The following is a 25,907-nucleotide window of genomic DNA, read 5'->3' on the forward strand; positions in this document are numbered from 1 at the left end:
TACATGTACAATAAAATGTAAAAAAATATGTTTTAAGTTTCATACACTTGTGAACATAAAAGTGGAAAAAATGTTAAATAGAAATATGGCTGCATCTTTTACTCATTGATATATTAATTTCACAATAATTCTTAAAACGTGACTCCCAGCCATTTTCACTGCAGCAACCCCCTTTGCTCCCGGCTGGTTTGCTGGATTTTGACTGATTTTGCAAGGGCCACAGAATATTCTGTTCTATTGCTAAAAAAACACGCAACCTACCAAAATAAAAGATTAGAGTCTCTTCTTTCATCAGAAAAAAAAAGTAAATTTCTATCTGCTTCCGTTTTGCAGTAATTACAATAAGAATATAGCTAAGTTTCATCATTATTTACAAATCTGTTTTGAACTGTGGGGAAATCAGCTTGTTTGCAACATGGATCTGACTGATCTCTTATACTCTGCTGCCACCTGCTGGCCGTTTTTTATAATTACTACCATTGCTTTACCCGTTCTCTGCAGTTTAGAGGCTGCATCAAAGCCTTCTGTATGCTCTAGCATAATGAACTTTTGGTTTGTGTTGAGGTCACTTTTCTGCCACTAGATGGCATAATTGCATTTGTAAGACGTTGGTGACAGCTCAGTGCATTTTTCTTTTCATATTAAGAGCTATCTAATCTTTAACATGAAGTAAGTTGTGAAATTCTGCACATTTTTAAATTGTAAAATGCAACTTGAGCCCAGTGTCCACAAATACATGCATTATTAATATTCAATTTATTACTGCTAAATTTTGACATGGACAAGTCTGCTGCGTTGCGACTGGAATTCCCCCAGCACAGGCTTTAGTAAGTAAGGGGCGGTCATTAATTGCGTGTTAAAAAAAAAATGGTGGCGTTAAATTAACTCAAAATGAACACACTAATTTTGACACTCCTAATTAAAATACATTCTACTCTTTACTTTGTCAAAATGGACAAATTACTTTTTTTCACCTCCTTGGATGACGGCAGACCTAAGTTGAGATCTTGGGCGTTTTATATAAAAAAAAAAAAAAGCATAGCAGCGATACGAACGGAATGTGAACCAAATAAAACAGTAACCGCCACGGCAACAGATTAAGACAAAATATTCCCCGTCCATGTCCTTATTGAAGTACATGTTTTTTTTGTTGTTGGCTCCAAGAACGGCGGTTAGCGAAAAAGACGATTCCAGGTTGGGTTTGCCGTCATCCCTCACCGCAAACTCTCTCCAGCTCGTCCGAGTGATCGCTGCAGTCGTTGTAGCCGTCGCACTTCCAACTGGCCCTGATGCAGTTGCCGTCGAGGCAAGTGAACTGCTCGGCCTGGCAGCGCTTCCCGTCGTCTTGGATGCAGTCCTTGCCGTTATTGGCCAGGTACCACTTGCCGTCATGGGGACACTGGCACTCTGGTCCCGCCGGGCCTGTTTGGACACATTTCAGTTCAATCAATGCAAACTTAGTAAGTGTACCGCCGCGTGCGTGATTTTTGTTTTGTTGTGCTGCTTACCAGGTACGCACACGTGACTGCAGCCTCCGTTGAACTGCAGGCAGGAGCTGGAGCAGCTCTCCTGCTTGGACCCGGAATAAACGTGAATATCATTGGGCCGGTACTGCAGGTCCTGGCCCAGCACTGTCAGGTCAGAACCGTCGTCCTTCCCCGCCCTGAAGACGGCGCGTTCCGTCCAGTCGGTCCAGAAGATGTCCTGCTTGAAGACAGTCAAGGCAAAGGGGTACTGGACCCCCAGCACGATCACTTGCCTGTTTGCGCCTGTCAGGCTGGACCGCTCGATTTTGTCTCTGATGGGAGAAGAAAAGGGAGGTGTTGAGAAAATATTGAAGTTGGTCTCGGGTTGAAAATTCAAGTGGACGTACTGTGCGGCGTCAGCCCAGTACAACATCCTCTCCTCAAAGTCGATGGCCAGGCCGTTCGGTGTTGACAAGCCGCTGTTGACGATGGGAGTTCGGAAGTTCCCGCCCAGCGTGGCTCTTTCAATTTTGGCAGGGCTGGCCCAGTCGGTCCAGTACAAGTACCTGGACGGGGGCGGTAGAGCGACGTCAGAAATGACGTCGTCGTCATATTGTTCAAAGATTTCAGATTTTACCCATAGCAAGGGTCGACGATGATGCCCCTCGGACGGTTGGCGTGGGCGATGATGGTGCGGTTCAACCCGTCCAGGCCGATCGACTGCACGTTCTTGAGATGGTAGTCGGTGTAGTAGAGACGTTTGTTGACCCAGTCGTATGCCAAGCCTTCGGGGTCATCCAAATCTGACGGCAAATTCAGTTCAAACAATGTTCAAAGTAGGTTCAATGTTGCAAATTAGAGTTTCAAAGTAGGGCTTGAAACTGAGGTTAGGATTTCAACGTAGGGTTAGGGTATCGAAGATGGCTTTCGAATTGAAATGAGGGTTTCAAATAGGGCTGTGCAATTAATCGGAATTCAATTACAATTTAAATGATTACACTCCACAATTACAAAATCGTAAAAAAAAAGATTATTAATACAAATTTTGAGTTGTTTACATTTTTACATTTGCACCTTTAAAAAATGTTCAAATAACAAATTTAATAAATTGTTTCATCCAAAAAGAACTTGCATAATTATAGTGTTTCAAGTAATTTAGTTTGTCTTAATATTTCTATATATATAAAAAAGAAATGTGTTTTTTTACGTTTAAATATTTTTATTTTAAAATATTTTCTTGTTTTGTGCCCAAAAAATAAATGATTGTCCTACTGCACAGTGCACATGCTGCACTCCAACTTCAAGTTTTTGCCAACATAAATAATTTTTTTTATATATATATATATATTATTATAAATATGTATTATTATAAATTCTGTTTGGTTACATAATTATAGTGTTTCTATTTATTTATTTTTTGTCTTAATATTTGTAAATATTTAAACCTTTTCTTTTTTTGTACCAAAAAATAAATAATCGTGATTATTTTTTTCCCAATAATTGAGCAGCCCTAAGTAGGGATTCAAAATTGTAGTTAGTGTCTCGTGTTTTCCACACGTTTGCTGTCAACTCACTTGAAGCGATGATGGTGGGCGCGCTGCTGGGGGACGAGGTGGTGATGTAGCCAATTTTACTCTTGCCGTAGCCTTTGTACTGAGTGAAGAAAACCCGCCTCTCCTTGTAGTCAAAATCCAAGGCCATCAAGTTATAGCCCAGGTTAAAGGTCGGGAAAGGACTGCTGTGGTCCTGGGGGTCCAGCCTCATACTGTTCAGAGTGTAGTCGGTAGTGAAAATGAGGAAGTCGTCTTGTCCGTAACCGCACGTTACACCGTTGGTGAGGAGGGAGCCGTGGGCGCAGGCGCATTTGGGCCGGTCCTGGTCCGGGAGGGCGAAGCAGAGCTGCTGGCAGCGCCCGTTGTCCTCGTGGCACGGGTTGAAGCCCACCTGGTGGGCCGCTAAAGGCTGCACGTGAGGGTCGAAGATGGCGACATCCGACGCGCCGTCAAGGTTGTCTCGGATTACCTGATGACATCACACGTCTTTGTTAGATTACAGAGTAACGAGGGCCCGATCGATTTGGACTTTTTGAGGCAAATGCCGATATTTGGCAGGATGAAATTCCGATAACTGATTAAGCGGATGATAAATTCCAAAAATATGTAATCGATCAAATACATTTTGGGGGGGGGGGGGGGGGTTGTGGTAATTAATGCGTTAAAAAATAGCAAAAAAAAGTGACAAATGAGTGCAGATATCTTTGTCTTTTGTGATTAATGTGAATAAAATGTTTGATTGTCATATCTTTGTCATAGATGTCATTAGAATATAGCTAAGTTTCATCATTATTCACAAATCTGTTGAAAACAAACATGGCCCTGGCTGATCTCTTATACTCTGCTGCCACCTGCTGGCCGTTTTTTAATTTATTTTTTTATTTTTAATAACTACCATTGCTTTAAGCGTTTCAGAGGCTGCATCAAAGCCTTCTGTAAGCTCTAGCATAAAAAAATAATAATAATGTTTTGGGACCATGGCAATATTTAAAACAACGTTCTTATACGTTTGTGGGAGCAAATGAGTTAATGTTTGAATGTGGGGGGGGGGGGAATCTACGCTGATTTTTTAAAAAAATGCTTGAAAGTCATTACCTTTGTCATAGGCTGCATGCAATGTGTTAAGGTGAGAAAAAAAACGTTGTTGTTTTTGTTTGTTTGAATGTCTTCTGTTTTGTTTTAAAATGTTAATGTGAAAAAACGGCAAAAAAATTGGCCCATTTTTTTTGCACGTTTGTTTGAATATCATTATCGTCTAATGTTGTTACGTGTTAATGTGAAAAATAAAAATCTGAAAAAAATTGAAAAGGGGGGAAAAAATTGCAAAGGGCTTATATTTGCCGCTTAATCGGTCAGGCCCATATTTTGTGTTTATGCCTCACCTGTGACTGGTTAAGATTGCCTGGCTCTTTACTGGCTTGCAAGAGCTTCCCAAGTCTTTTGTCCACCCACAGCATGACGTCTCCTAGTATAGCGACGCCTGTGGGAGATGGATAGCGACTCCCGTAGCGGATGAGCTCCCTCTGTGAGCCGTCGGCAGCCATGCGAGAGATCATGTCCAGAGCGTCGTCGGTCCAGTAGAGGAAGTCGTTGGTGTAATCGACAGTGAGGCCGCGAGGAGACATCAGACTCTCGGAAGCCAGCACGGTGCGGTTGGTGCCGTCCAGCAGCGCGCGCTCGATCTTGGGCGTCTGGCCGCCGTCGGTCCAGAAGAGGTAGCGCTGCTTGGGGTTGACGGCCAGATCGCGGGGCCTGTCGTGGACGGACTTGAGGAGAATCAGTCGGTAGGACGTGTTGATGGCCTGCACTTCCAGGAAGGTCTCGCTGTCAAAGGCGTTGGTGAAGTACAAGTTGTCTGAGGAGATAAAAGAAAGATGGGGTTAGAAAAACAAAAAGAATGATGATGAAATGATGACACTAACAAACCCCATATAGTATACATACTAGTCAGGTGATTTATTTATTTTTTATCGTAATTAATCGTAATGACTTTAGTAGTTAACTCATGATTAACTCATTTGCTCCCAAAAAATATATAAATCGGTTTTATTTTAAATGTTTAAAGTGTCCCAAAGACGTATTTATACGGGGTTTTCTTATGCTAGAGCATACAGGAGGCTTTGATGCAGCCTCTGAACTGAAGAGAACGGACGAAGCAATGGTTGTTATTACAAAAATGGGCAGCAGGTGGCAGCAGAGTATAAGAGATCAACCAGGGCCATGTTGAAACAAGCTGTTTTTGTGAAAAATTACAAAACTTAGCTATTTTCTAATGCTAATTGCTACATAAGGGAAATATTGGTATTTTTTTTCCCTATGAAAGAAGAGACTCTAATCTTTCTTTTGGTAGGTTCCATGTTTTTAATTTTAACTAAGTTTTAAGAATTATTGTGAAATTATTATATCAATGAGTAAAAGATGCAGCCATATTTCTATTAGTTTAACATTTTTTCCACTTTTATGTTCACAAGTGTATGAAACTTAAAACATTTTTTTACATTTTATTGTATATTTAGAACAGATCTAAAATTTGCGATTAATCGTGAGTTAACTGTTGAAGCTATACGATTAATTAAAGAAGAGACTCTAATCTTTCTTTTGGTAGGTTTCATGTTTTTATTGCAATAGAACACAATATTCTGTGGCCCTTGCAAAATCAATTAAAATCCAGTAAAACAGCCAGGAGCGAAGGGGGTTGCTTCAGTGAAAATGGCTGGGAGTCAATGAATTTTTTTTATTTTTATATCTGTTCTAAATGAGATAAAAAAAACTAATAAACAAATAGAAATATGGCTGCATATTTTAGTCATTGATACATAAAATTGAGTTAAAATTAAAAAGATGTACTGTACTGTAAATAAGTGTGATATTGATTTGTGTTGAGGTCATTTTTCTGCCACTAAATGGCATAAATGCATTTGTAACCGTTGGTGACATTTTTTCATATTAAGAGTTATCTAATCTTTAACATGAAGTAACTTGTGAAATTGTGCACATTTTTAAAATTGAAAAACAACAACTTGACCCCAGTCTCCACAAATAAATGCATTATTACTACACTTATTACTGCTAAACGTTGCTGCGTTGCGACTGAAATTCCCCCAATACAGGCTTTCCAAGTAAGGGGCAGTCATTAATCGCACGTAAAAAAGAAAAAAGAAAAAGAATGGCATTAAAGGAAATTTTAAACTCAAAATTAACGCACACATTTTGACACCCCAAATATAGTATACAGTATGTAAAGAGTTGGATAGAGTTAGTTTCATACTCGCAACCCAGTCCACTGCAAGCCCCTGAATGCCTCCTCTTCCAATGCCACTCGAGACCACCCTTTGGTAGTTGGATCCATCAGTTTTGCTCCTGTAGATGCCCTTATAGGAGGTCGAGGTGCTGTTGTCAACCCAGTAGACGAAGCCAGATTCGATGTGGACGCCCAAGCTCTCCTTCGTGTTGTAAGAAGCTGCAAAAAAATCAAAAAGCTCAGCTTACAAAACGTAAACATGGACAAAAGTCTCACGCGGCGGGTTAAGTCAACCCACATCCGCCGATGGGCACCATCGCCTCAGAATGGTCCGAGCTGTTGATGTGGAAGCCGCGGATGTACGCGGGCGTGGAGACGACGGCGAAGGAGTCAAACTCTTCGCAGCGAGCGCCGTCCGGGGACGGGTGGAAGCCCGCGGTGCAGGCGCAGGTCTTTTGGTTGTTGGGTTTGGGCAGGCAGAGGTGAGGGCAGCCCCCGTTGTTGGAGCTGCAGGCGTTTGTGAGTCCCACGGAGTCTTAATAATAAACAAATAATAGGGAAATACGGGGGAAATACGTATTCACAACTCAAACTTTCTGCAGGTGACAGCAAATGTGCAATCAAATATTGTTTTCAAGCTTTTTCATACTCGTTAACATAAAAGTGGACAAATATGGTTACTAAATACAAATGTGCGAGTAATTGTGGGAATGCTGAAATTGCATTGTCCAGGAGGTCGCGAGTTCGAATCCCACCTCCCGACTGTACATAGCAAACGTATCAGATGACACTTGTCAATGTAAATACGGCATAATCCATGATTTTGAACAAGACAAGTTAAGACAGTGGGTTCGAACGGCGCTTCAGCCAGTGCAGCGGAGCTTTGACTGGTGAACGGGAGGCGATGGTTCGAATCCCACCTTTGACAGATTGCAGTTCAGGTGTTATTTTTATTCGTTTATCTACAATTGATACTTTGTAATTTTCACATAAGTTATCTTTCAATTTCCTTCATAAGCATTCAACTTAGCATTCAGCTATTAGCATTCAGCTTTCAGCATTCCCACGCAATTTCTACAGAAATTGCATTTAGTCTAGTTTTATAGTAATTCATAAAAAATTTTGAAGTTAAAAAGATATACTAAACAGTTAAAGGGAGTGTGAAACATTGAGTCTCAGTTTTGTGTTGAGGTAATTTTTTGCCACTACGTGGCATTATTGTTTCATGTTGGACATTGCTACATTTTTATTTTCAAATTCAGAGCAACCGTATTCTATTCGTGAATTATATTTAAAATTAAAATGCCTTTAGACATCCTATTTAGTGCTTTTTAAGGACTGAATTTGAGCAAAATCCATGTAATGACTTTTTATTGACCCGCAAAAACCCTGAAATTGCATTTAATTGAAATCCACATACTGTCTCTGGCGTGCACTTTGATGGCTCGCAGTTGGGACAAGCCACTCCTCATCACCACCATATTGCCGCCCGTCTCTTTGTCAACCCTCTCAATGACCTGGTAGTCGATATCCGTGTAATACAGATGGCTCTCGTAGATAGTCAACCCCCACGGGTGAGACAGGCCACTGACGACCGTCACCCGGCTCGCCCCGTCCATGGTGCCGCTCTCGATCTAAAGAATGCTAAAGATGTTAGCGCAACCGCGCACAGTAAGGACGTTTGTGCGTGACTATATACGGACACGTACCACTCCTGAGCCCGACACCCCCCAGTAAAGTTTCCTGGTGGAAATATCGGCAGCGATGTAGCCTACGTTTGCCAGGTTGCCTGTGTAGAGGTTTGACAGGTTGCTGCCATCCATGTCAGCGCTGGCCACCTTTGAAGGGACCCCGTTGTTCGACCCTGAGTCCGTCCAGAATAATTTCCTGTGGAGGTAAAAAAAAAAAAAAAACATTTCAGCATATTTTGTCTGATCGTATTTAAAGAGGAAATACAGTTCGATACTTTACCCTCTGATTGGATCTACGGCTATTCCAACGGGTGTTCCTACTCCCTCTGGTTTGCCATTTGAGGTGATGAGAGTTTTCCGATAGTGCTGTTTTCCATCAACCCGGATCACCTGAATGAAGGGTTTCAATTTTTTATTCAAATGCAGATATACGTTTTGACCACATCTTGGCTCTTCTTACCTCTATGGATTTAGCAGTGGGGTTGTTGTAATACATTATTCGGCTTATCCAATCAAAAGCCAGACCAGACGGCGCACCCAAGAGAGCAGCTGGCGCAAATTGCGACCTGTTGGTGCCGTTGGTGTGCACGCGCCATATCGAACCCTGGCAAAAGCAAAAACAAATGTGGTAATGTGGTAGATAGAGGGATTAAAATTCCATATGTTTTTATTTTTCATCTAAGAAAATCAGGGTACTGTTTGATGACCCGTCAGGCTTCCCATGATGTTTCTTTTATGTCTTTTTAACAACTGTTTAAGTGTATTTCGTTTTTCTGTCCTCATGACTCATCAACTTAGCTAGTGCTGTCACTATCTAATATTTTTAGAATCGATTAATCTATCGATTAATCGGATTCATTTGAATTTTGCACTTAAGTGTATTACAAAAACATTTTTTTTCCCCTGATTACTGTTTATTAACCAGTTATTGGTGGTTATTTCGTGGGGATTGAACTTGTACTATGACACTCGTTCAGTCATTGTTTTCCAAAGTAAAAACATATGTTTGCAAATGTCTTTTTTTGATTCAACACAGAAGATAATCAGTCTTCTTTCATCAAGGACTACAGAAATCTGCAAACAATTACTATTTAATATGCTGAAATCAGAGGATTTGGACAATTTTAAATAAAAAAATGGCTCCAAACGAGTACTCGATGATTAAAATAGTTGCCGATTAATCGATTGCTTGTCGATTAATGGAATGATTTTAACAGCTCTAAACTTAGCACTCACAGATGACTCGACCCAGTAGACATACTGCTCTCGGTCATCAAAGTCAATGTCCCGCCCCTCACGGATGCCCGACACAGGCGCCATGGCGTTGTTGGAGGGGTCGGCCGGGTCCAGGGGGATCCCGAAAAGCACCGAATCTCTTGCCACCATCAAGAAGGGTGTTTGATCTGAGATGAGAGTAAACGCGTGGATTCTTTTTAAGCAAAGTGGAGCTTGCATATTTTGTAAATAGCTCATATGAGGAAAGCCCCACCTTTGATGCAGGTGCGACCATCGTCATCCAGCCTCCATCCAGACTGGCAGTGGCAGGTGTAAAATCTTGGCCTGATGCCCGACAGCAGGCACAGTTGACTGCACAGACGCTCTCTGCACGGATTGAGCCCTGCGTGCAAAACACCGCGTTTGACCTTCTGACAAATTGCAGCGCACTTGGATCAAATCCTAATCGGGACGATCCGTCGGGGGTTACAAGAGGTCACCTGAGGGCTGTTTGATGGGATGGTCCATGACGACGCCCATGGGCTGATAAACGCTGTTCATCAGCACGGTGACGTTGCCGCCGTGGAACTTGTTGGTGCTCATGACTTTGCCGGTGTAGCGCTCCGACCAGAAGACGGCGTCCTCAAAGATGGTCATTCCGTGCGGGTGCTGGAGAACCTGAAGGCCAAGGAAGTCTTGACCGGATCCCGATTCTCACCGTGTAACCCGTTTGATTTGAATTCAACGTACCATGTCGCTCGCCATCACTTGACGGCGGTTCTCGCCATCGTAGTCACAGTAGTCGATATATTTGAGGTAAGCGTCGGCGAAGTAGACCCTGCGTGTGGCGTAGTCCAGCGCCAAGCCATTGGGCCAGTATATCTTTGTGCTGACGATCACTTTTCTCATGGTTCCATCCATGTCCGCTCGTTCCACCTTCGGGTTCTTACCCCAATCCGACCAGAACATCATGTTGGTACTGCGTGGGGGCGATCAAGCAAATTGAATCAACGGCTCTTGGAACGAAATAAGCCAACTTTTGAGCTTCCTTACTGGTTACGGGGGTCTAAAACCAGACCGCGGGGGCTTGTAACGTTTTTGCTGAGGAGCACTTTTCGGAAGCGACCGTCCAGAGTGGACACCTCAATGTTCTCCAGGACTGAGTCGGTCCAGTAAAGGTTTCTGCCCACCCAGTCCACTGCGATGCTCTCTGGCACCATCAGGCCACTGGAGAAGATCTGCAGCACAATCAACACTCGCTAGACTTCATGTCATCTTTTTTTTGCTTGTTTTTTCTTTTTGAACTCATTCATTCACTCGCAGCCATTTTCAATGAAGCAACCCCCTTCGCTCCCGGCTGTATAGCTTCAACAGTTAACTCAGATCTGTCCTACATGTACAATAAAATGTAAAAAAAAATTTGTTTTAAGTTTCATACAATTGTGAACATAAAAGTGGAAAAAATGTTAAATAGAAATATGGCTGCATCTTTTACTCATTGATATATTTAATTTCACAATAATTCTTAAAACGTGACTCCCAGCCATTTTCACTGCAGCAACCCCCTTTGCTCCCGGCTGTTTAGATGGATTTTGACTGATTTTGCAAGGTCCACAAAATATTGTGTTCTATTGCTATAAAAACATGGAACCTACCAAAAGAAAGATTAGAGTCTCTTCTTTCATCAGGGAAAAAAAAATTTCTGTCAGTTTCCGTTTTGCAGCAATTAGCATTAGACTAAAGCTAGGGTTCATCATTATTCACAAACCTGTTGAAAACACTGTCAAAAGGAGCTTGTTGCAACATGGCCCTGGCTGATCTCTTATACTCTGCTGCCATTGTTTTTTTGTAATAACTACCATTGCTTTAAGCAAAATCTTCAGGTAAGAAGCTGTATCAAAGCCTTCTGTATGCTCTAGCATAATAAAACATAAAAAACGTATAAATATGTTTTTGGGAGTGAGGTACAAAGTATTAAAAACGTATTTAAACGTTTTTGGTTCGAATGAGTTAATTAGACTAATGTGATATTTGAAAAGACAGTTACTGGTTTCATGAGAACTGACCTGATAATTGGATTGTTTTGTTCAAAAACTTTCATCATAAATCCAAATTATGGCAGAATTCAATAGTGGACGTAGACGACTGCATGAGTAAACTTACTTCCTGTTTGCCAGTTCCGTTCTGGTAGCCACTCCAGATCTTCTTCTGGGAGGCGTCCGCCCAATACACCCTGGAGGTCACGCGGTCAAAGTCTACGGTCACGATGCTTGAACCGCTCGCCACCGGACTGAGGGTGGGCGGCTTGGCGTTGATCCTGTAGCCGATGACTTGGCTGCGCTTGGCTATCAGAAGAACAGCTGCGAGAGGGTCTGAGCGAGGAAGAAGAAAATGGAATTCATTTTTTTTAATGTTGTATTCGTTAGAAGTGGAGGACTGGTGAGCAAGGCTAACATCCTGCTAACTTCCTCGTTTTGCTAAGCGAGTTGTTTGGTTCATCCCTGTTGTCAGATTTCGCGACACATTTACAGTCTAGAGCGCACCGTTGTAACTTCCCCCCCACGCTTGCTTGATGTTACTCGACTTGCACCCCCATGCGACTTCTTCCCGTTCTTCTCACCTACAGCTTTGCAAGTGCGCCCGTCCGCTTCCAGGAGGTACCCGAAAGAGCAGTAACAGCGGAAGCTTCCTCTCTCGTTGTAGCACTTCTGGCTACAGAAGCCCGGGATGAGACACTCGTTGATGTCGTCGCACGTCTTGGAGTCGTTGAGCAGCTGGAAACCCGGCAGGCATTTGCACTCGGCCCCGAACGGCCCTTGAACGCAGACGTGGCTGCAGCCGCCGTTGTTCAGGATGCAGTCCCCTTCGTCTTTGGGAACAAAATGACCAATCCTTCATTTTTATTGCAAACGTTCCCAATTCTATGATGAAGAACGATCGGCAAGCAAAACTCACTGCAGATCGGCGACTCGTCGGCGCCGTCCGGGCAGTCTTTGTGGCCATCGCACACTTTGTCTTGCGGAATGCACACCTGGTCGGTGGGACACGTCCACTGTCCACTGGGACACTTGAACGGCGGCGTGGGACAGTTGCGCTCGTCGCTATTGTCCCGGCAGTCATTTTCGCCGTCGCACAACCAGTAGCTCGGAATGCACAACTTGTTCGGGCACTGGAAGTAGCCGGATAAGCAGGTGACGGGCAGGCAGGCGTTGTGCTCGTCGGACCCGTCCTCGCAGTCCGGGTGGCCGTCGCACTCCCACTCGTCCGGTAAGCACAGTCCATCGGTTTGGCACTGGAATTCGTCGTCGTGGCACAAGCCCGGGCCTCGAGTGGCTGAAGGCGGGCGCGGACGTCGGGTCAGCCCACTCGAGAACAAAGTGATCGCGAGCGCTGGGGGCAAACACTTACGGCAGTTTCGCTCATCAGAATGGTCCCTGCAGTCAAACACGCCGTCACAGTGATAGCTGCTACTAATGCACTGGTCGCCGGTGGCGCAGGCAAACTGGTAGGAGGGGCAGGAGAACTCTTTTGTGTCGGAAGAAAATAAATCATCCAAGTGTTATCACGGCACAGCTAAAAAAAACGGTCCAATGAAGGGAATGAAGGTATTTGTACCGCAATTGTTCTCGTCCGAGCCATCTAAGCAGTCCTGGTCTCCGTCGCACACGTAGTTGTTGAATATGCAGCGGTGGTCGGGACACAGGAAGTAGCCGGGACCGCAGGTTGTGATGGTGGAATCTGAGAAACAGTACGAGTGAGATTAGCAGGTGATGATGTCACAGCAACTTTATAGGATGCTTGGAAATTCCAAGATCCGATGAGATATGCGTTTAATGGAGTTCGGCGATATTATACTCAAATGTGGTTAATTCCTCACGAGCGGCCCTTCAACCCCAAAAATTCACAAATTTCATACAGATTTGAAAAAGTACAGAGATCCTAAAGTGACATGGCAGGAACAATGGAAAGTAGAATATGTCTCTCATCGGGATGAGAAACTTTCTCACCGGTCTCTTTGACGAGAGAATTTCTCTTTAGGATGAAAAAAAAAAAATCCTCATCCCAACGGGAAACTTTCTCCTCTCTAGCGAGGTTTTCTCATTTGAATGAGAAACTCTCGTTCAACCCAAACCAAAAGTAAAATATGTTTCTCGTCTTAACGAGAAAGTTTCTCATCCTAACGAGAAACGTTCTTATCACAATGAGAAACGTTTTCTCATTTAAACAAGAGAATTTCTCTTCAGCACGAGAACATTTCTCATCCTTCTCTTGTTTGAATGAGAAACTTTCCCGTTAGGATGATACTGTAAATGTATTTTACTGCGAGCGGTAGTTTATTCAGCAGACTTCAAGGCGGGGACGACAGCAGCAATGTCCTTATAATAAAGTCCCAGGTGAAAATAGAATCAAACGAGGTCATTTTCACTCAGAAATGCAATGGACTACTTTCTCATCCTTAATGTTAGAATGGAAAAGTTTGTCATCCAAATGAGAAAAATACTATAATTTCATACCCCCCCCCCCCCCCCCCCCCCTGTCATTTTAGGGGCTGCGTAAAAAAGTTGAATCAACTTCTTTTAAAAACAGCACAATGACACCTACTGCAGTTTTGTTCGTCGGAGCCGTCCCCACAGTCGTTGTCGCCGTCGCACACCCACGCTTTAGAGATGCATCTGTCGTTATCGCAGGTAAAGGCGCTGGCGTCACAGGTGGCGGGGGCGCTGGTGGCACAGTTTTCCTCATCCGAGCCGTCCCCGCAGTCATCGGTGCCGTCACAGCGCCACCCGGAGAGGACGCAGTGCTTGTTGTCGCAGGTAAAGGCGAAAGGCGAGCATGTTGCTCCTGGATGATGCCGTTTTGAGGATCAAGATACAAAATACCGTTTTTTTTTTTGGGCGAACCGCAAAAAAAACATCAAGTGTTTCATGTCTCACGTAAGTTCACCTGTGCTGGTGCAGTTGGCCTCGTCCGACTTATCCACGCAGTCCGAATAGCCGTCGCAGCGGTAGGAGTTGGGCCGACATCGGCCCTCGTCGCACTCGAAAGAGAAGTCGCCGCAGTTGCTGTCCGGCGGGGGGACGCTGTCGTCCTTGACGCAGTCCTGCCGGTTGGCCTGCAGCTTCATGCCGTACGGACATCCGCACGCGCGGCTGGAGGACGGCGTCGGGAAGCAGAAGTGGCTGCAGCGGCCGTTTGGCACCGAATTGCAACGGCTGTTGATGCCTACGAGGAGAAACGCGAGTCAGCTCGCGCTTTGCCCTCGTCGTCTTACTGCACAACTTACTGCTGTGGAGGTCGGCAGTGTAGGCCTTGATGTTCATAATGTCGTTGATTCCTTGTCTGGTCATAAAGTTTCCTCCTCCATCCCTTTTCCTCATCTCAAATATCGCCCTGGTCCGGGTATCGGCCACGTACAAGTAGTCTACACCGCACAAGTAAATGCTTTACTGTGTTATTATGTACAGTAACTTTCTGGAGAACTAAATGGAAATAGTTTGTACACACCGGAATAAACAGTCAAAGAGTAAGGGTTTGTGATTTGTCCAATATTTGTGAAGGTCTGTCTGTTGTTTCCTTGAATGTCAATGTGACCAATCTGGTCCAAGAGGGCGTCGACCCAGTACAAGCGGTTTTGTCTGTTGAGGACGCACAAAAAAACGGTATATATAAACTATAAAGCTATGCTTCTTAACTCGTTCAAATACATATTATAATACTTTGTCTGTCACTCCCAAAAACGTATTTATACGTTTTTTTTTATTTTATGCTAGAGCATACAGAAGGCTTTGATACAGCTTCTGACCTGAAAAGGTCGCTCAAAGCAATGGTAGCTATTACAAAAAAACGGCCAGCAGGTGGCAGCAGAGTATAAGAGACCCGCCAGATCCACGTTGCAAACGAGCTGATTTCCCCACAGTTCAAAACAGATTTGTAAATAATGATGAAACTTAGCTATATTCTAATTGTAATTGCTGCACAATGGAAACAGATACAAATATATAAGCCCATGTTTTTATAGCAATTGAACAAAGTATTCTATGGACCTTGCAAAATCTGTCAAAATCCAGTCAAACAGCCGGGAGTGAAGGGGGGTTGCTTCAGTGAAAATGGCTGCGAGTGAATGAGTTAAACAAAAGATAGGTATTGTATGCTTACACATAGTCAAGGGCAAGTCCATACGGCCAGCCAAGTGTTGTGTTGACCAACTGTATCGCGTTGCTGCCGTCCGGGAAGCCCCTCATGATGACTGCCGGACGAAACCAATCAGACCAAAACAAATATCTACACACAGACACAAATGGTTAATGTGTGTTCAGGAAGTACATATAAAAGGTCTACACACCCCACATGACAGAAATTAATTTCCATGATGGATCCAAATGAGGACTCACCCAGCACCGGGATGCACCGCAATTCCTTTCGGGTACTTCAATCCGGTGACGATGTCTCGTCGGGACTTGTCAGTGATTCTGAAGGCCGTCACGGCCTTGTAGGAGCTTGAGGTCCAGAACAAAACTTTGGAGGTCCAATCATAGGCCATGGCGTCGACGGATGAAGCCCTGTAGCCTGTCAAAATCTGTTGAACTGAAACGGGAAAAAAATATTCAGAGAATTGAAAAATTGGAAATTGGAAAATAAATCCATTTTCTATACTGCTTACTCACCGGTCCCGTTGAGGTTGGACTTATAAATGATGCCCCGGGACCTGTCGTTGTAGAAAATAGCCTCCTCGTTGCCATCGAACTCCACAGCAGAGCCGGTAAAAGAGGAGGCAAGTCCTGTGAGGGGAAGGGTGACGTCCTCCTGCAGGGAAACGGAGAACGGAATCCCTCGCACCGCCATGGAGGTGGCCAACAGCAAGAAATTCTTTATCTCTGTTCAACAAGCAAAAGCGTATTCGTCTCGGGTGACACGTCCACGTCAAAATTTAGCACTAATAAATGTAATAATGCATATATTTGTGGAGACTGGGGTCAAGTTGTGCTTTACAATTTAAAAAATGTGCAGAGTTTCTCAAGCTACTTCATGTTCAAGATTTGATAGCTCTTATTATGAAAAGAAAAATGCACTGAGCTGTCACCAATGTCTTACAAATGCAATCATGCCATCTAGTGGCAGAAAAACACAAATCAATATTGCGCTCGTTTTTTACAGTACAGAACATCTTTTTCATTTTAACTAAATTTTATGAATTATTATGAAATGACTATCGATGACTAAAAGATGCAGCCATATTTCTATTAGTTTAACACTTTTTTCCCCACTTAACAAGAGTATAAAAACCTGAGTTAACGATTGAAGTCATGCGATTATTTAACGATTTAACATTTGAAACGCCTCACACCCCTGTTTAAAATAAATCCTTTTGAAAACTATCCATGGATTTTGCCCTATCATGAACTCACTGTAGCAGGAATGAAGGTCCGCCTGCAGGTCGTAACCATAGCGACACTTGCAGCGGTATCCCAGACCGCCGTTGTCGGTGCGGTGGCTCAGAACGCAAATGTGCTGACAGCCGCCATTGTGACGGCCACAGGGGTTCATCACTGTGGGAGGAGATGGCATCAGGTTAGTCGAGGGGGGGGGGGGGGGTAGTGGGGGCGGGGGTGCGAGCTGGCGCTTACCAGCGGGCTGCAGCGCTGAGTGCGAGACGACAACGTGGCCAGGTCGCTTGGCGGTACGATAGAGGAACATCGGGCTGCTGCCGTTGAAGCGGTTGGCTCTCACCACCCCCATCTTGGTCCAATCCGTGAAGAAGACGTGGTTCTCGAAGACAGCCATCCCGAAAGGATGCGGAGCCTGGGTTCCGCCATTGAGCACTATTTTCCTGCAGAGAACGCCACAGGGCGGCCATCGGACACAGTCGAGGGCAATCCGGCGGTGACGTTCATTTACCTGTCCAAACCGTGATAGGTGACGGTTTCCACCGTGTCAAAGTGGCTGTCAGACCAGTAGACCCTCTTTGTGACGACGTCGATGCTAATTGCAGTCGGCGTGCCCAGCCTGGTCTTCACCAGCTCCACGCGGTTACTGCCGTCCATGAAGGCCCGTTCCAGCTTCATCTGCTCCTGACTGACGCCCATGTCGGTGAAGAACATGTAGCTGCAAACGCGGATGTCAAATAAATACTAATAAATCACACATCAAGGTGTTTTTCAGATTTTTTTTGTTTTGCCCTCTCGCATAACTAACGTGAGGTCCAATGTAACGCATTTCATTTGCAAATAATATATAAAAAAAAAAAAAGAATAATAATTGCAGAAAATGTTGCTGTACATTGGAAATGTTACTTAACACATTATAATTAAATGAGAACTAAAAAGGAAAAATTACAATTACATTTATGACAATTGTAGAAGCAAAAAGAAAGTGAAAAAAATATGTCATTGTTTTTAATTTAATGCAATTTCATTTGTTACGTTACATAAGTACATTTATATATTGGATATATTGTCCATCCATTCATATTTTCTCTATGACATTTGAATTTACTTTAATGCATTAAAATTACATGAGGAAAATGTATGAAACTAGAAAGAAAATGACCGCACATCTACCTAATATTTACAGAACTAATGTAATTATGTTACAATGATATTAAAAATGGTTATTTCCTATGAAAATTGGAAAACATTGGAAAATTAAAACCATATTATAATTCCATAGTTGTTGTTCCTTTTCTTAATTAAATCAGAAATGTTACTTAAATTAATACATCATAAACAGATTCAGATTTGGAACTAAATCAGAGTAATTACAATTTGAAAATTACACTTAAATGACATGTTCTTTATAAAAAATAAATATGGTGGGAATATTAATTAGATTATATTTAAAAATGCCCTTTGCATACGAACAATGACTATAAAAAGTCTACACACCCCTGTTCAAATGTGCAGTACTAATCATGTGCTTGTGATGTGAAAACAATTAGACTAAGAATATTTTGAAATGATTTATATTGGTCTAATTTTTTTCATATTACAAAAACCTGACATTCGAACAGGGGTGTGTAGACTTTTTTTTTTTTTAATCCACTGTACATTTGAAAATAGCTCCCAAATTTGTATTCCATAGGAACACAAAATAAAAAGGTGTTTAACATCAAAATAAATAAAATTATAAAATTACAATTGGATTAGTAATAAATGAGTCCAGCTTCAATTGATTTCAGAACGTGTCATCAACCCACCCCACTGTGGGGTCCAAGACGAGGCCGTGAGGACTCTGCAGGTTCTCAGCAACCAGCGTGACCCGATTCCCTCCGTCAAACTCGCACATGTCGATGCGCTCCACTGCGGCCTCTAACACGTACAGCTTGAAGTTGATCCAGTCCACGGCCAGATTCTGCACGTTATGAACTGCCGTAGTCAGAACCTCCTTAATGTTTCCGCCGTTATAGTTGGCAGAGTACACCTGGTGAGGAAAAAGACGGGGGAAATGATGCTGCTGTGCGAAAAGGTTCATTTAAAAATCACCGAGCGGGCTTCACCTTGTTGTTGTATGTGTCACTCCAGAAGATGGTCTCACTGTGTCGGTGGTAGGCCACGCCGACCACCGTACCTTTGCCCTGAGCGGGCACCAAAGTTCGGACGTTGCGGCCGTGTATGTCGGCCATCATCACATCGCCCCCGTCTGGGAAAATGAGGTGCGGCATTCCATCTGGAAATAAACGTTTGACATATCACAGTTCCGTTTTTGCCGTCTGTCTATTGCAATTATTGCAATTATTACAGTTAAACTTTTTTTTTGTATACAATACTTTATTTCTTATCTACTGCTCTTGCTCCAAATATGTGTTTAAATGTGTTTGTATTGTTCGGGTATTGAGAATGATGCTGGTTCTTCTTCATTTATATATGACTGTACTGTATTATACTGCCCCCAGTGGCCAAGGCAGGCACACCAGGAGGAGCAGCGCAACACTGTAAAAAAAAAGAAAAAAATAATATTTACGTTTTTTTCACTCCGAAATTCTAAGTACATTTTACAAGGAGAGTTTTGAGGACATTTTACAAAATCTAATCAAGGCTTAAGGAACGAACCCACAACCTTCAGGTTGGGAGACAGCCACTCTACCACCTGAGCCATGCCATTCCTACTGTGTGTTAACATATTGATGGTGCCAGGTGGAATCCTTGTACCTCCAAGAGTTGCGTTTTTGGTCTCATTTTGGACACGCAAGTAATGCAGTATTGCGGCAAACAGCGAGGGTGGCATGACTCAGGTGGTCGAGCGGCTGTCACCCGAGCTGAAGGTCATGAGTTCCTTCCTCAACGCTTGAGTAACTTATTTTCTTAGTGTACTCAAAACTCTCCTTGTAAAATTAAAAAGTAAATATTACTTTTTTTTTTTACAGTGAATGAATTGAACTGATGCACAAACTGTTGAAAATAACGTACCAAAACATTTTTGATTTTAATGTCGATTTTAGCACACGCGGTTAGCAGTTAGCACCTGACAGATTGGCCTTGCAGACGTGACCCTGTTCCAGAATGTATCCACTGGCACAGCTGCAACGGTGCGTTCCAGGCCGGTCTTCGCATAGCTGGTCACATATCCCCCAGATTTGGCAGTCATTGTAGTCTGCAGGAACAGGAATGTCATTTCCTCCCACAGCAACGCAATTTTCCAGATCATCCCAATCTTACCTACGCAGGAGCGACTGTCATTGCCTACAACGAAGCCATCGGGGCAGTAGCAAGTGCCTCCTTCTGGCGACACGTGGCATAGGTACTCGCAGCTCAAGGTTGAGCAGCGCTCCAGGCCTGCGGGCGATGTCATTAAAAAATAAAAATAAAAAATACAGTTTACTGACACATCCTGTTAAATGGCTCTAATCATCTGCAGAGGTGCCATTATAATTCTTTGCTCGCTAAATGACGGCGATCATGCGCTGCAATTAGAGGCAATTATCAAGTTCCGTCCTAGAGAAAGGTTAATGTTAAACCGAGCGTTTGGAAGGGCAGTGATAAGGTTGAAACCATATCAAAACTTCAGTAGCCAGCGTCCAAGAAATGCTTATGGGGGCACTATCGTCCACTGCCAATAACCCTTGGACCTTCACTTTGAGCCCTATGAAAGTTCGGGATATTCTAGTGTTGACTCTTGAGTGTATCAAACTTCAAATCTTACTGCAGGTCTTCCCAGTGGTGGAGTTGGTCTCATCTGTTCCGCCGGGACAGTCGGCTTTCTCGTCACAAACCTTCCCCACCGGGACGCAAGCGGTCGAGTCCGGACAGCCCCACTCGCCAGGGTAACAATCACGGGAGTTGCTGTCTGCAAGCGACATCATTCATTGTCCATTTTTTCAAGTTTTGAAGATAACTTCATTGGTCTTTTTTTTTGGGGGGGGGGGGGGGGTAGTCCCCTAGAAATCCTTCAGCCTCAGACAGTAATTTCTATAATTGTTATATTAGCCTTACTGACAATGGAAAATTACAGTGAGTACAGTTATCGATGGATTGTGAAAATCAATATAAAGCAGAGGTCAGATATCAAAAATGAAAATGTTTTTAAAATCATTGTTTTATTTTTGAGGGACGGCCTTATTTCAAGGGATCGGTACTCTCAATGGAGACCGACGGGCCATTTTACAATCAGGAAGTAGAAATTAGAACAACAGATAATTGCCATTAAATTTATGCAATTTTTAGGATGTTTTTTCGTTAAAATTATCAGTCTTTTTTATTTAATTTTTTTTGAAATTTGATGTATCAAAAGTACGAGTGGCATCGTGGTATTGTCATACTGGCAACGGTCTCAAAAAAGTGGTATTTTTTTTATTTTTACTCTAGATAATGTAGGTTGCTGATGACATCTTCGACGATGAATTTAAAATCTGATTGGTTAAATAAACAGTTCTTTTGTTAATATAGTTTAGGTTACATTAGCCAGCATGAGCAATTCTGAAGGCTCTGGACAGATTATATCAACAAGTCAGCACATAGAGGCTGAAAAAAAAATAAAAAATTAAACATCCACACTACAGCCAAAAGTGTCCTTACCACATCCTTTTTCATCCACGTAGTCCCCGCAGTCATTGAACTTGTCACACACCCAGTACTGAGGAATACAACGGCCGCTCGTGCACGTGAACTCGTCGCCGCGACAGCTCTGATACACTGCAAAAGAAAACAGGCAGGAGTCACGTGCACGCAGTTTGAAGTCCACAGTGTTAAACAACTGGAGCATTTGAAGCCCGTCGACTTCAGTGTTGCTCCCGCTTGGCCTTACCGCAGCCTTGCTCGTCACTGTTGTCCCCGCAGTCATCAAAGTGGTCACACGTGAAGAAATTTGGGATGCAGATGCCATTGGCGCACTGATATTGGTGGATGGAGCAATGATTGATGGCTGCAAAGAAGACGGAACGATTGTTGTTTATTATTTGGTTGTCGTTTGCAATGATGGAGAAAAGCACTGCGTCATGTTGAGAGTTGTTACCAAAGCTTTTCCACTGTAAAGTATACAAAATATTTGATTAAGTCCAAGTGGTTTCTTAGTACCTTTACGCCAATATTCCAACATCATTTCCTCAATGTGTCTTGTAAGTCCACGCACATTCTGTGGTTGTTTAATTATTTTTGTCTGAGTTAAATGGTGGTTAGATTTTTTGTTTTGGTTTGTTTTCGTTTCCCAGTCAACAACTATCTACAAAACCTACACAAAACTTTGAATTTGGACTAGCACAAAGACATAAATCATTACATTACTACTTTACCCAATAGCTTCATGTTTTAATTATTAAAATGAAAACACAAAACCTTTCGAAAAGTGTCTGTCAGTGCCGCGCTGTCTTCTTTTTCAGCTTTTGAAAGCTGTCCACCATTTTGTAAAGATCATTACCGCCACCTACAGGACAGTTACTATTTATAGCGCACTAGCCGCTAAGCTAGCAAGGAGCAAAATCGATTAATTTGACCTTGGAGGAGATTTGTTCCCTCCGAGGTGGTCTTGTTGTTATGAGTATAATGTTCTTTACTCACTGCAGTTATATTCGTCCGAACCATCTCGGCAATCTTGGAGTCCGTTGCAACGCTGGGAGTTGTTGTAACAAGCCCCATTAGCACACGTCTTCTCGGTGCACTGTGGGTAGTCTTAAAAAGAAAAATTAAAAATTAAATGAAAAGGCAAATATGCTTCTTTTTTTTTTATACCAAAATATACATACACATACATATATATTATATTTATGAATGTATACATATTTAATTACAATAAAATAGAAATAAATATTTAAGTTAGCTCATAAAAGTGCTTGTACTAAATATATTTATACTACATTTCACTTACTGCAATTGTTTTCATCGGAATTGTCCACGCAGTCCTTCACACGGTCGCATTTGTATTTGCCGGGGATGCACTGGCCCTCCTTGCAGGTGAACTGTTGTGGGCTGCAGGTTCGACCGCCTGTTTGATTAAAAAATAATTAAAAAAATGGAATTATAGGGGGGGGGGGGGTCCTACTGTATCTCTCCATACCACATGATCTTTCTTCATCTGAACCATCCTCGCAGTCCTTTTCGCCATCGCAGACGAACTCGAGTGCGATGCATTCGCCGCTCGTCACGCATTTAAACTGCCGTGAGCTGCACGATGGATGAGCTGTCAACGCAGAGAAAACCTCAATGAGGTTGTCACGTGATACGCAACTCCTAAATAAGATGGATCCCGAGAGCTACTCACGGCAGTTGAGCTCATCGGAATCGTCCGTGCAGTCTTTGGTTCCGTCGCACTTCCAGGCGATGTCTATGCACTGTCCATTGGCGCACTGAAACTCCCCACTTGCACAACTCCCTGCAGGAAGAAATACTAAATTAAATAAATAAATAAAATAGATTTAAAATAAAATGCAGTAAAACAAAAAAATATATATAATTAAATGCATAATGTTTCACATGCTTACAATAATGTGAAATATTTCCTTATATTCTTTATAGATTTTTTTCCCCATTTAATTTAATGTTGGTCATTAAGGTCTGTGCTTTTTTTTCTTCTTCTTCTTCTTCTTTTTTTTCAAAGTAGCACTTCATATAAAAAAGTTAAGAACCACAGATTCACTCAAAAATAACCCAGCTCGTTAAAAGTAGATGATTTCTCTTTGGATTTCCTCCCAATTTCAGACCGCTGAGTTTTGTTTATGGCGGCGCGTTTACAACGGCGGTTTACGACGGTTTCTCACTCAAAACATGTGATTTGGGTAGTTCATTCTTTGCCGTGAACGATGGGCCCGCTTTATAGTCAATAGTCAAACTGAATCAGCAAATCGTAAATTGTAATATGTGTACTTTGGATCTGTAGTTTGTAACCACAAACAGTCGTCTTTTTTTATACGACATGCCAGACAGGTAACAAAATATGCACACAAATTCTGAATTTGGAGCAAAAGTGAATATCACATCTTGGCTGGATTACTCGGGGAAAGGAAAATGTTATTTTGGAGTCAGCCAGCTCAAAACTGGAGCACGTAAGAGGGAGCAAAAAAATAAAAATAAAATCCAGTTATGACCCCAATCAACTGTACATTTGATTAAAGTTGATTTTAAGATACTTTGATTCATTTGTCAATCTTTAAATGATCCTTTTTTTTTTTTTTAGATGTTATTATTCTTTGGCATATATGTTTACATTTTCGTTTTAGTGATGGGTTTACGTCCTTTATTAGTAGTTGAGATCAAAGCATACACACACACACACACACACACACACACACACACACACACACACACACACACACACACACACACACACACACACACACACACACACACACACATAATTTTAGGATTTATGTGACAAAACCTAACGTAAATATATTTTAGTTATAATAATTTTTCGCTGAAATACCATGATAATTAAAATATCATTTAAGTTAGCCAATATGATGCCACTATTTGATAACAAAACACATTGAAAAGGACTTTTGAACATTTTTTTATATATTACAATTTTCCTTTAACATTTAGCATCCTTCTCTCGCGCCCCTTCTGTTCTTATTTGAAAACACGCCAGTCATAATGAAGAATTCACATTACCTTGAGCTGTGTGAATTCCTTGAACGAGCAAAAGAAGCCAGAGAAGCTGAAGACCTGCGAGGTCCATCGCCGACCAATCCACCAGCCTTCCCTTTCGATTCGTTTCACTTATCGGTTCACTTCAAAAAAAAATAAAAATCATGCTAAGCGGTTATCCCGAAGCGGCGGTGAAGAGGGCGGAGGATGGAGGCGTACTGTCAAGCGCGGTGAGCAGCAAACCAATAATGATGTCTTCGGAGGAGCACAGCATTTTTTATGGCTCACACCTTTTACATAAACTTCATCGAAGATGAACTTTTACCTGTTGGCGTGTTGTCGACATCAGCAAGAAAAAGGAGCCACACGCGTAAACAAGTACGGGATGCATTTGCGCAATTAAGCTAAAAGTACAAAACACAGCAGGTTTTGGCCAATACAGACATACAGCATAATATTAGTAATACGGTATTAGTCGTTCCTCGCAGAGGATAAATAATATATGCCTTTGAGTGTTACATCGTCACCACGTGGATGCTATTCATTAGCCCATCTATGTTGTTTTCCATTATGTGTTAACATTAAGATAGCGTTTTTGTTTAAGGTAAAGTTATGTGGTCCTCAATACGGAGTGTAATTAACATTGTTTTATTTTTCGTTTGAGAGTAAACCGCTCTCTATTATTTGATTGTTTTATGTTGTAAGGTGGGTTGATATGTCATGACGTTTCAAAATCCCCAAACAATAAAGTTCTCTCAAGGTACATCATTAAGGCCCTGTAAAAAAAAAAAAAAAAAAAAAAAAATTTCACAAATTATTGAGTTATCACACCTTCTCTGTGTGTTTTATAGCATGCGACCTTGTTACATGTCAGTCTCCTTAACTGCAATAAAGCACAAAGGTATATTGCTTACTTTTCTTCTTCTTTCATCCATCCATCCATTTCCAATTTTGCTTGCTTGTCCGCATTTGTGTCACGGCAGGCGAGCCTGAACCTCTGTGCAACTCCTTGTAAGTTGGCTCCCTCTAGCGGTACGTGTCGTAAACATTCAGTCCTGTGAGACACAAGTTAAACACAGTAAATATTTTTGTTTAATGTGCAGTGCATTTCCTTAAATACAGTTATTTTGTATTTAGCTCTATTAATGTAAATGTTTATTCAGGTACTCAAACAAATTAAGTCGTTTTTTCTTTTTCTTATGGCCAGTTCCAAACAAATGGGCATTTCTTTCCACAATGCAACACTTCCTTTCACATGGTTAAAACAACCGGCGTACTGCTTTTGCCTGTGACTAGCATACAAACCAGGCAGGTATTTTTTATTTTATTTTTTTTAAATAGTAGTCAAACGACATTTAATCACATTTTGAAATCGAAAGAACAGAAGAAGACCGCCATTTGGACTTGTGACGTTAGCTTCGACTTGTCCATATTAGTGCATTTTAATGTTGAAACTATGCATAATGCTGTTGTCTTAACAATATAAAATGTACGTTTCCGGAACTAAACCTCGCTCTATATTATTTGCATGAAAGTATTTTGTTGAAAGACCCCCAAAAAATCATGAGTGACCATCTAACGCAGAACAGTACTTCAGTGGAACAATAGTTTCCCTTAGTGGTTAAACAATAATATGTGTTTAAAAGCCGAACTGATTAAATTTACCGACTTGACTATAAAAGTGTTTTTAATGTTGAAACTATGCATAATGCTGTTGTCTTAACAATATA

At 42.2% G+C, this 25,907-nt stretch overlaps 1 protein-coding gene across 1 annotated transcript in view; it reads right to left on the reverse strand.

The window, feature by feature from the left end:
• Positions 1-24,268, reverse strand: part of lrp2b (low density lipoprotein receptor-related protein 2b) — a 43,954-nt gene extending 19,686 nt beyond the window's left edge. The window contains exons 1-44 of the mRNA XM_086065174.1: positions 24,202-24,268; positions 22,853-22,963; positions 22,649-22,771; positions 22,460-22,576; positions 22,153-22,263; positions 21,404-21,520; positions 21,175-21,291; positions 20,303-20,446; positions 19,819-19,935; positions 19,625-19,753; positions 18,660-18,829; positions 18,360-18,583; positions 17,063-17,269; positions 16,792-16,994; positions 16,573-16,713; positions 15,832-16,041; positions 15,559-15,751; positions 15,323-15,448; positions 14,672-14,802; positions 14,451-14,588; positions 14,111-14,389; positions 13,769-14,008; positions 12,782-12,904; positions 12,575-12,691; positions 12,122-12,499; positions 11,787-12,035; positions 11,330-11,538; positions 10,220-10,404; positions 9,917-10,145; positions 9,667-9,844; positions 9,441-9,569; positions 9,188-9,354; positions 8,412-8,555; positions 8,232-8,341; positions 7,970-8,147; positions 7,681-7,894; positions 6,559-6,795; positions 6,288-6,479; positions 4,402-4,874; positions 3,041-3,488; positions 2,104-2,269; positions 1,874-2,032; positions 1,509-1,798; positions 1,219-1,422 (exon numbers count right to left, since the gene is read on the reverse strand). Of these exons, the coding sequence (XP_085921300.1) occupies positions 1,219-1,422; positions 1,509-1,798; positions 1,874-2,032; positions 2,104-2,269; positions 3,041-3,488; positions 4,402-4,874; positions 6,288-6,479; positions 6,559-6,795; positions 7,681-7,894; positions 7,970-8,147; positions 8,232-8,341; positions 8,412-8,555; positions 9,188-9,354; positions 9,441-9,569; positions 9,667-9,844; positions 9,917-10,145; positions 10,220-10,404; positions 11,330-11,538; positions 11,787-12,035; positions 12,122-12,499; positions 12,575-12,691; positions 12,782-12,904; positions 13,769-14,008; positions 14,111-14,389; positions 14,451-14,588; positions 14,672-14,802; positions 15,323-15,448; positions 15,559-15,751; positions 15,832-16,041; positions 16,573-16,713; positions 16,792-16,994; positions 17,063-17,269; positions 18,360-18,583; positions 18,660-18,829; positions 19,625-19,753; positions 19,819-19,935; positions 20,303-20,446; positions 21,175-21,291; positions 21,404-21,520; positions 22,153-22,263; positions 22,460-22,576; positions 22,649-22,771; positions 22,853-22,963; positions 24,202-24,268 (8,194 nt within the window). The remainder of the gene's footprint in view (positions 1-1,218; positions 1,423-1,508; positions 1,799-1,873; positions 2,033-2,103; positions 2,270-3,040; positions 3,489-4,401; positions 4,875-6,287; positions 6,480-6,558; positions 6,796-7,680; positions 7,895-7,969; positions 8,148-8,231; positions 8,342-8,411; positions 8,556-9,187; positions 9,355-9,440; positions 9,570-9,666; positions 9,845-9,916; positions 10,146-10,219; positions 10,405-11,329; positions 11,539-11,786; positions 12,036-12,121; positions 12,500-12,574; positions 12,692-12,781; positions 12,905-13,768; positions 14,009-14,110; positions 14,390-14,450; positions 14,589-14,671; positions 14,803-15,322; positions 15,449-15,558; positions 15,752-15,831; positions 16,042-16,572; positions 16,714-16,791; positions 16,995-17,062; positions 17,270-18,359; positions 18,584-18,659; positions 18,830-19,624; positions 19,754-19,818; positions 19,936-20,302; positions 20,447-21,174; positions 21,292-21,403; positions 21,521-22,152; positions 22,264-22,459; positions 22,577-22,648; positions 22,772-22,852; positions 22,964-24,201) is intronic.
• Between the last annotated feature and the right edge of the window lie 1,639 nt (positions 24,269-25,907).

The sequence above is a fragment of the Leptonotus elevatus genome, chromosome 20 (assembly GCF_054856555.1).
Source record: "Leptonotus elevatus isolate MCC_2025b chromosome 20, RoL_Lele_1.0, whole genome shotgun sequence".
NCBI lineage: Eukaryota > Metazoa > Chordata > Actinopteri > Syngnathiformes > Syngnathidae > Leptonotus > Leptonotus elevatus.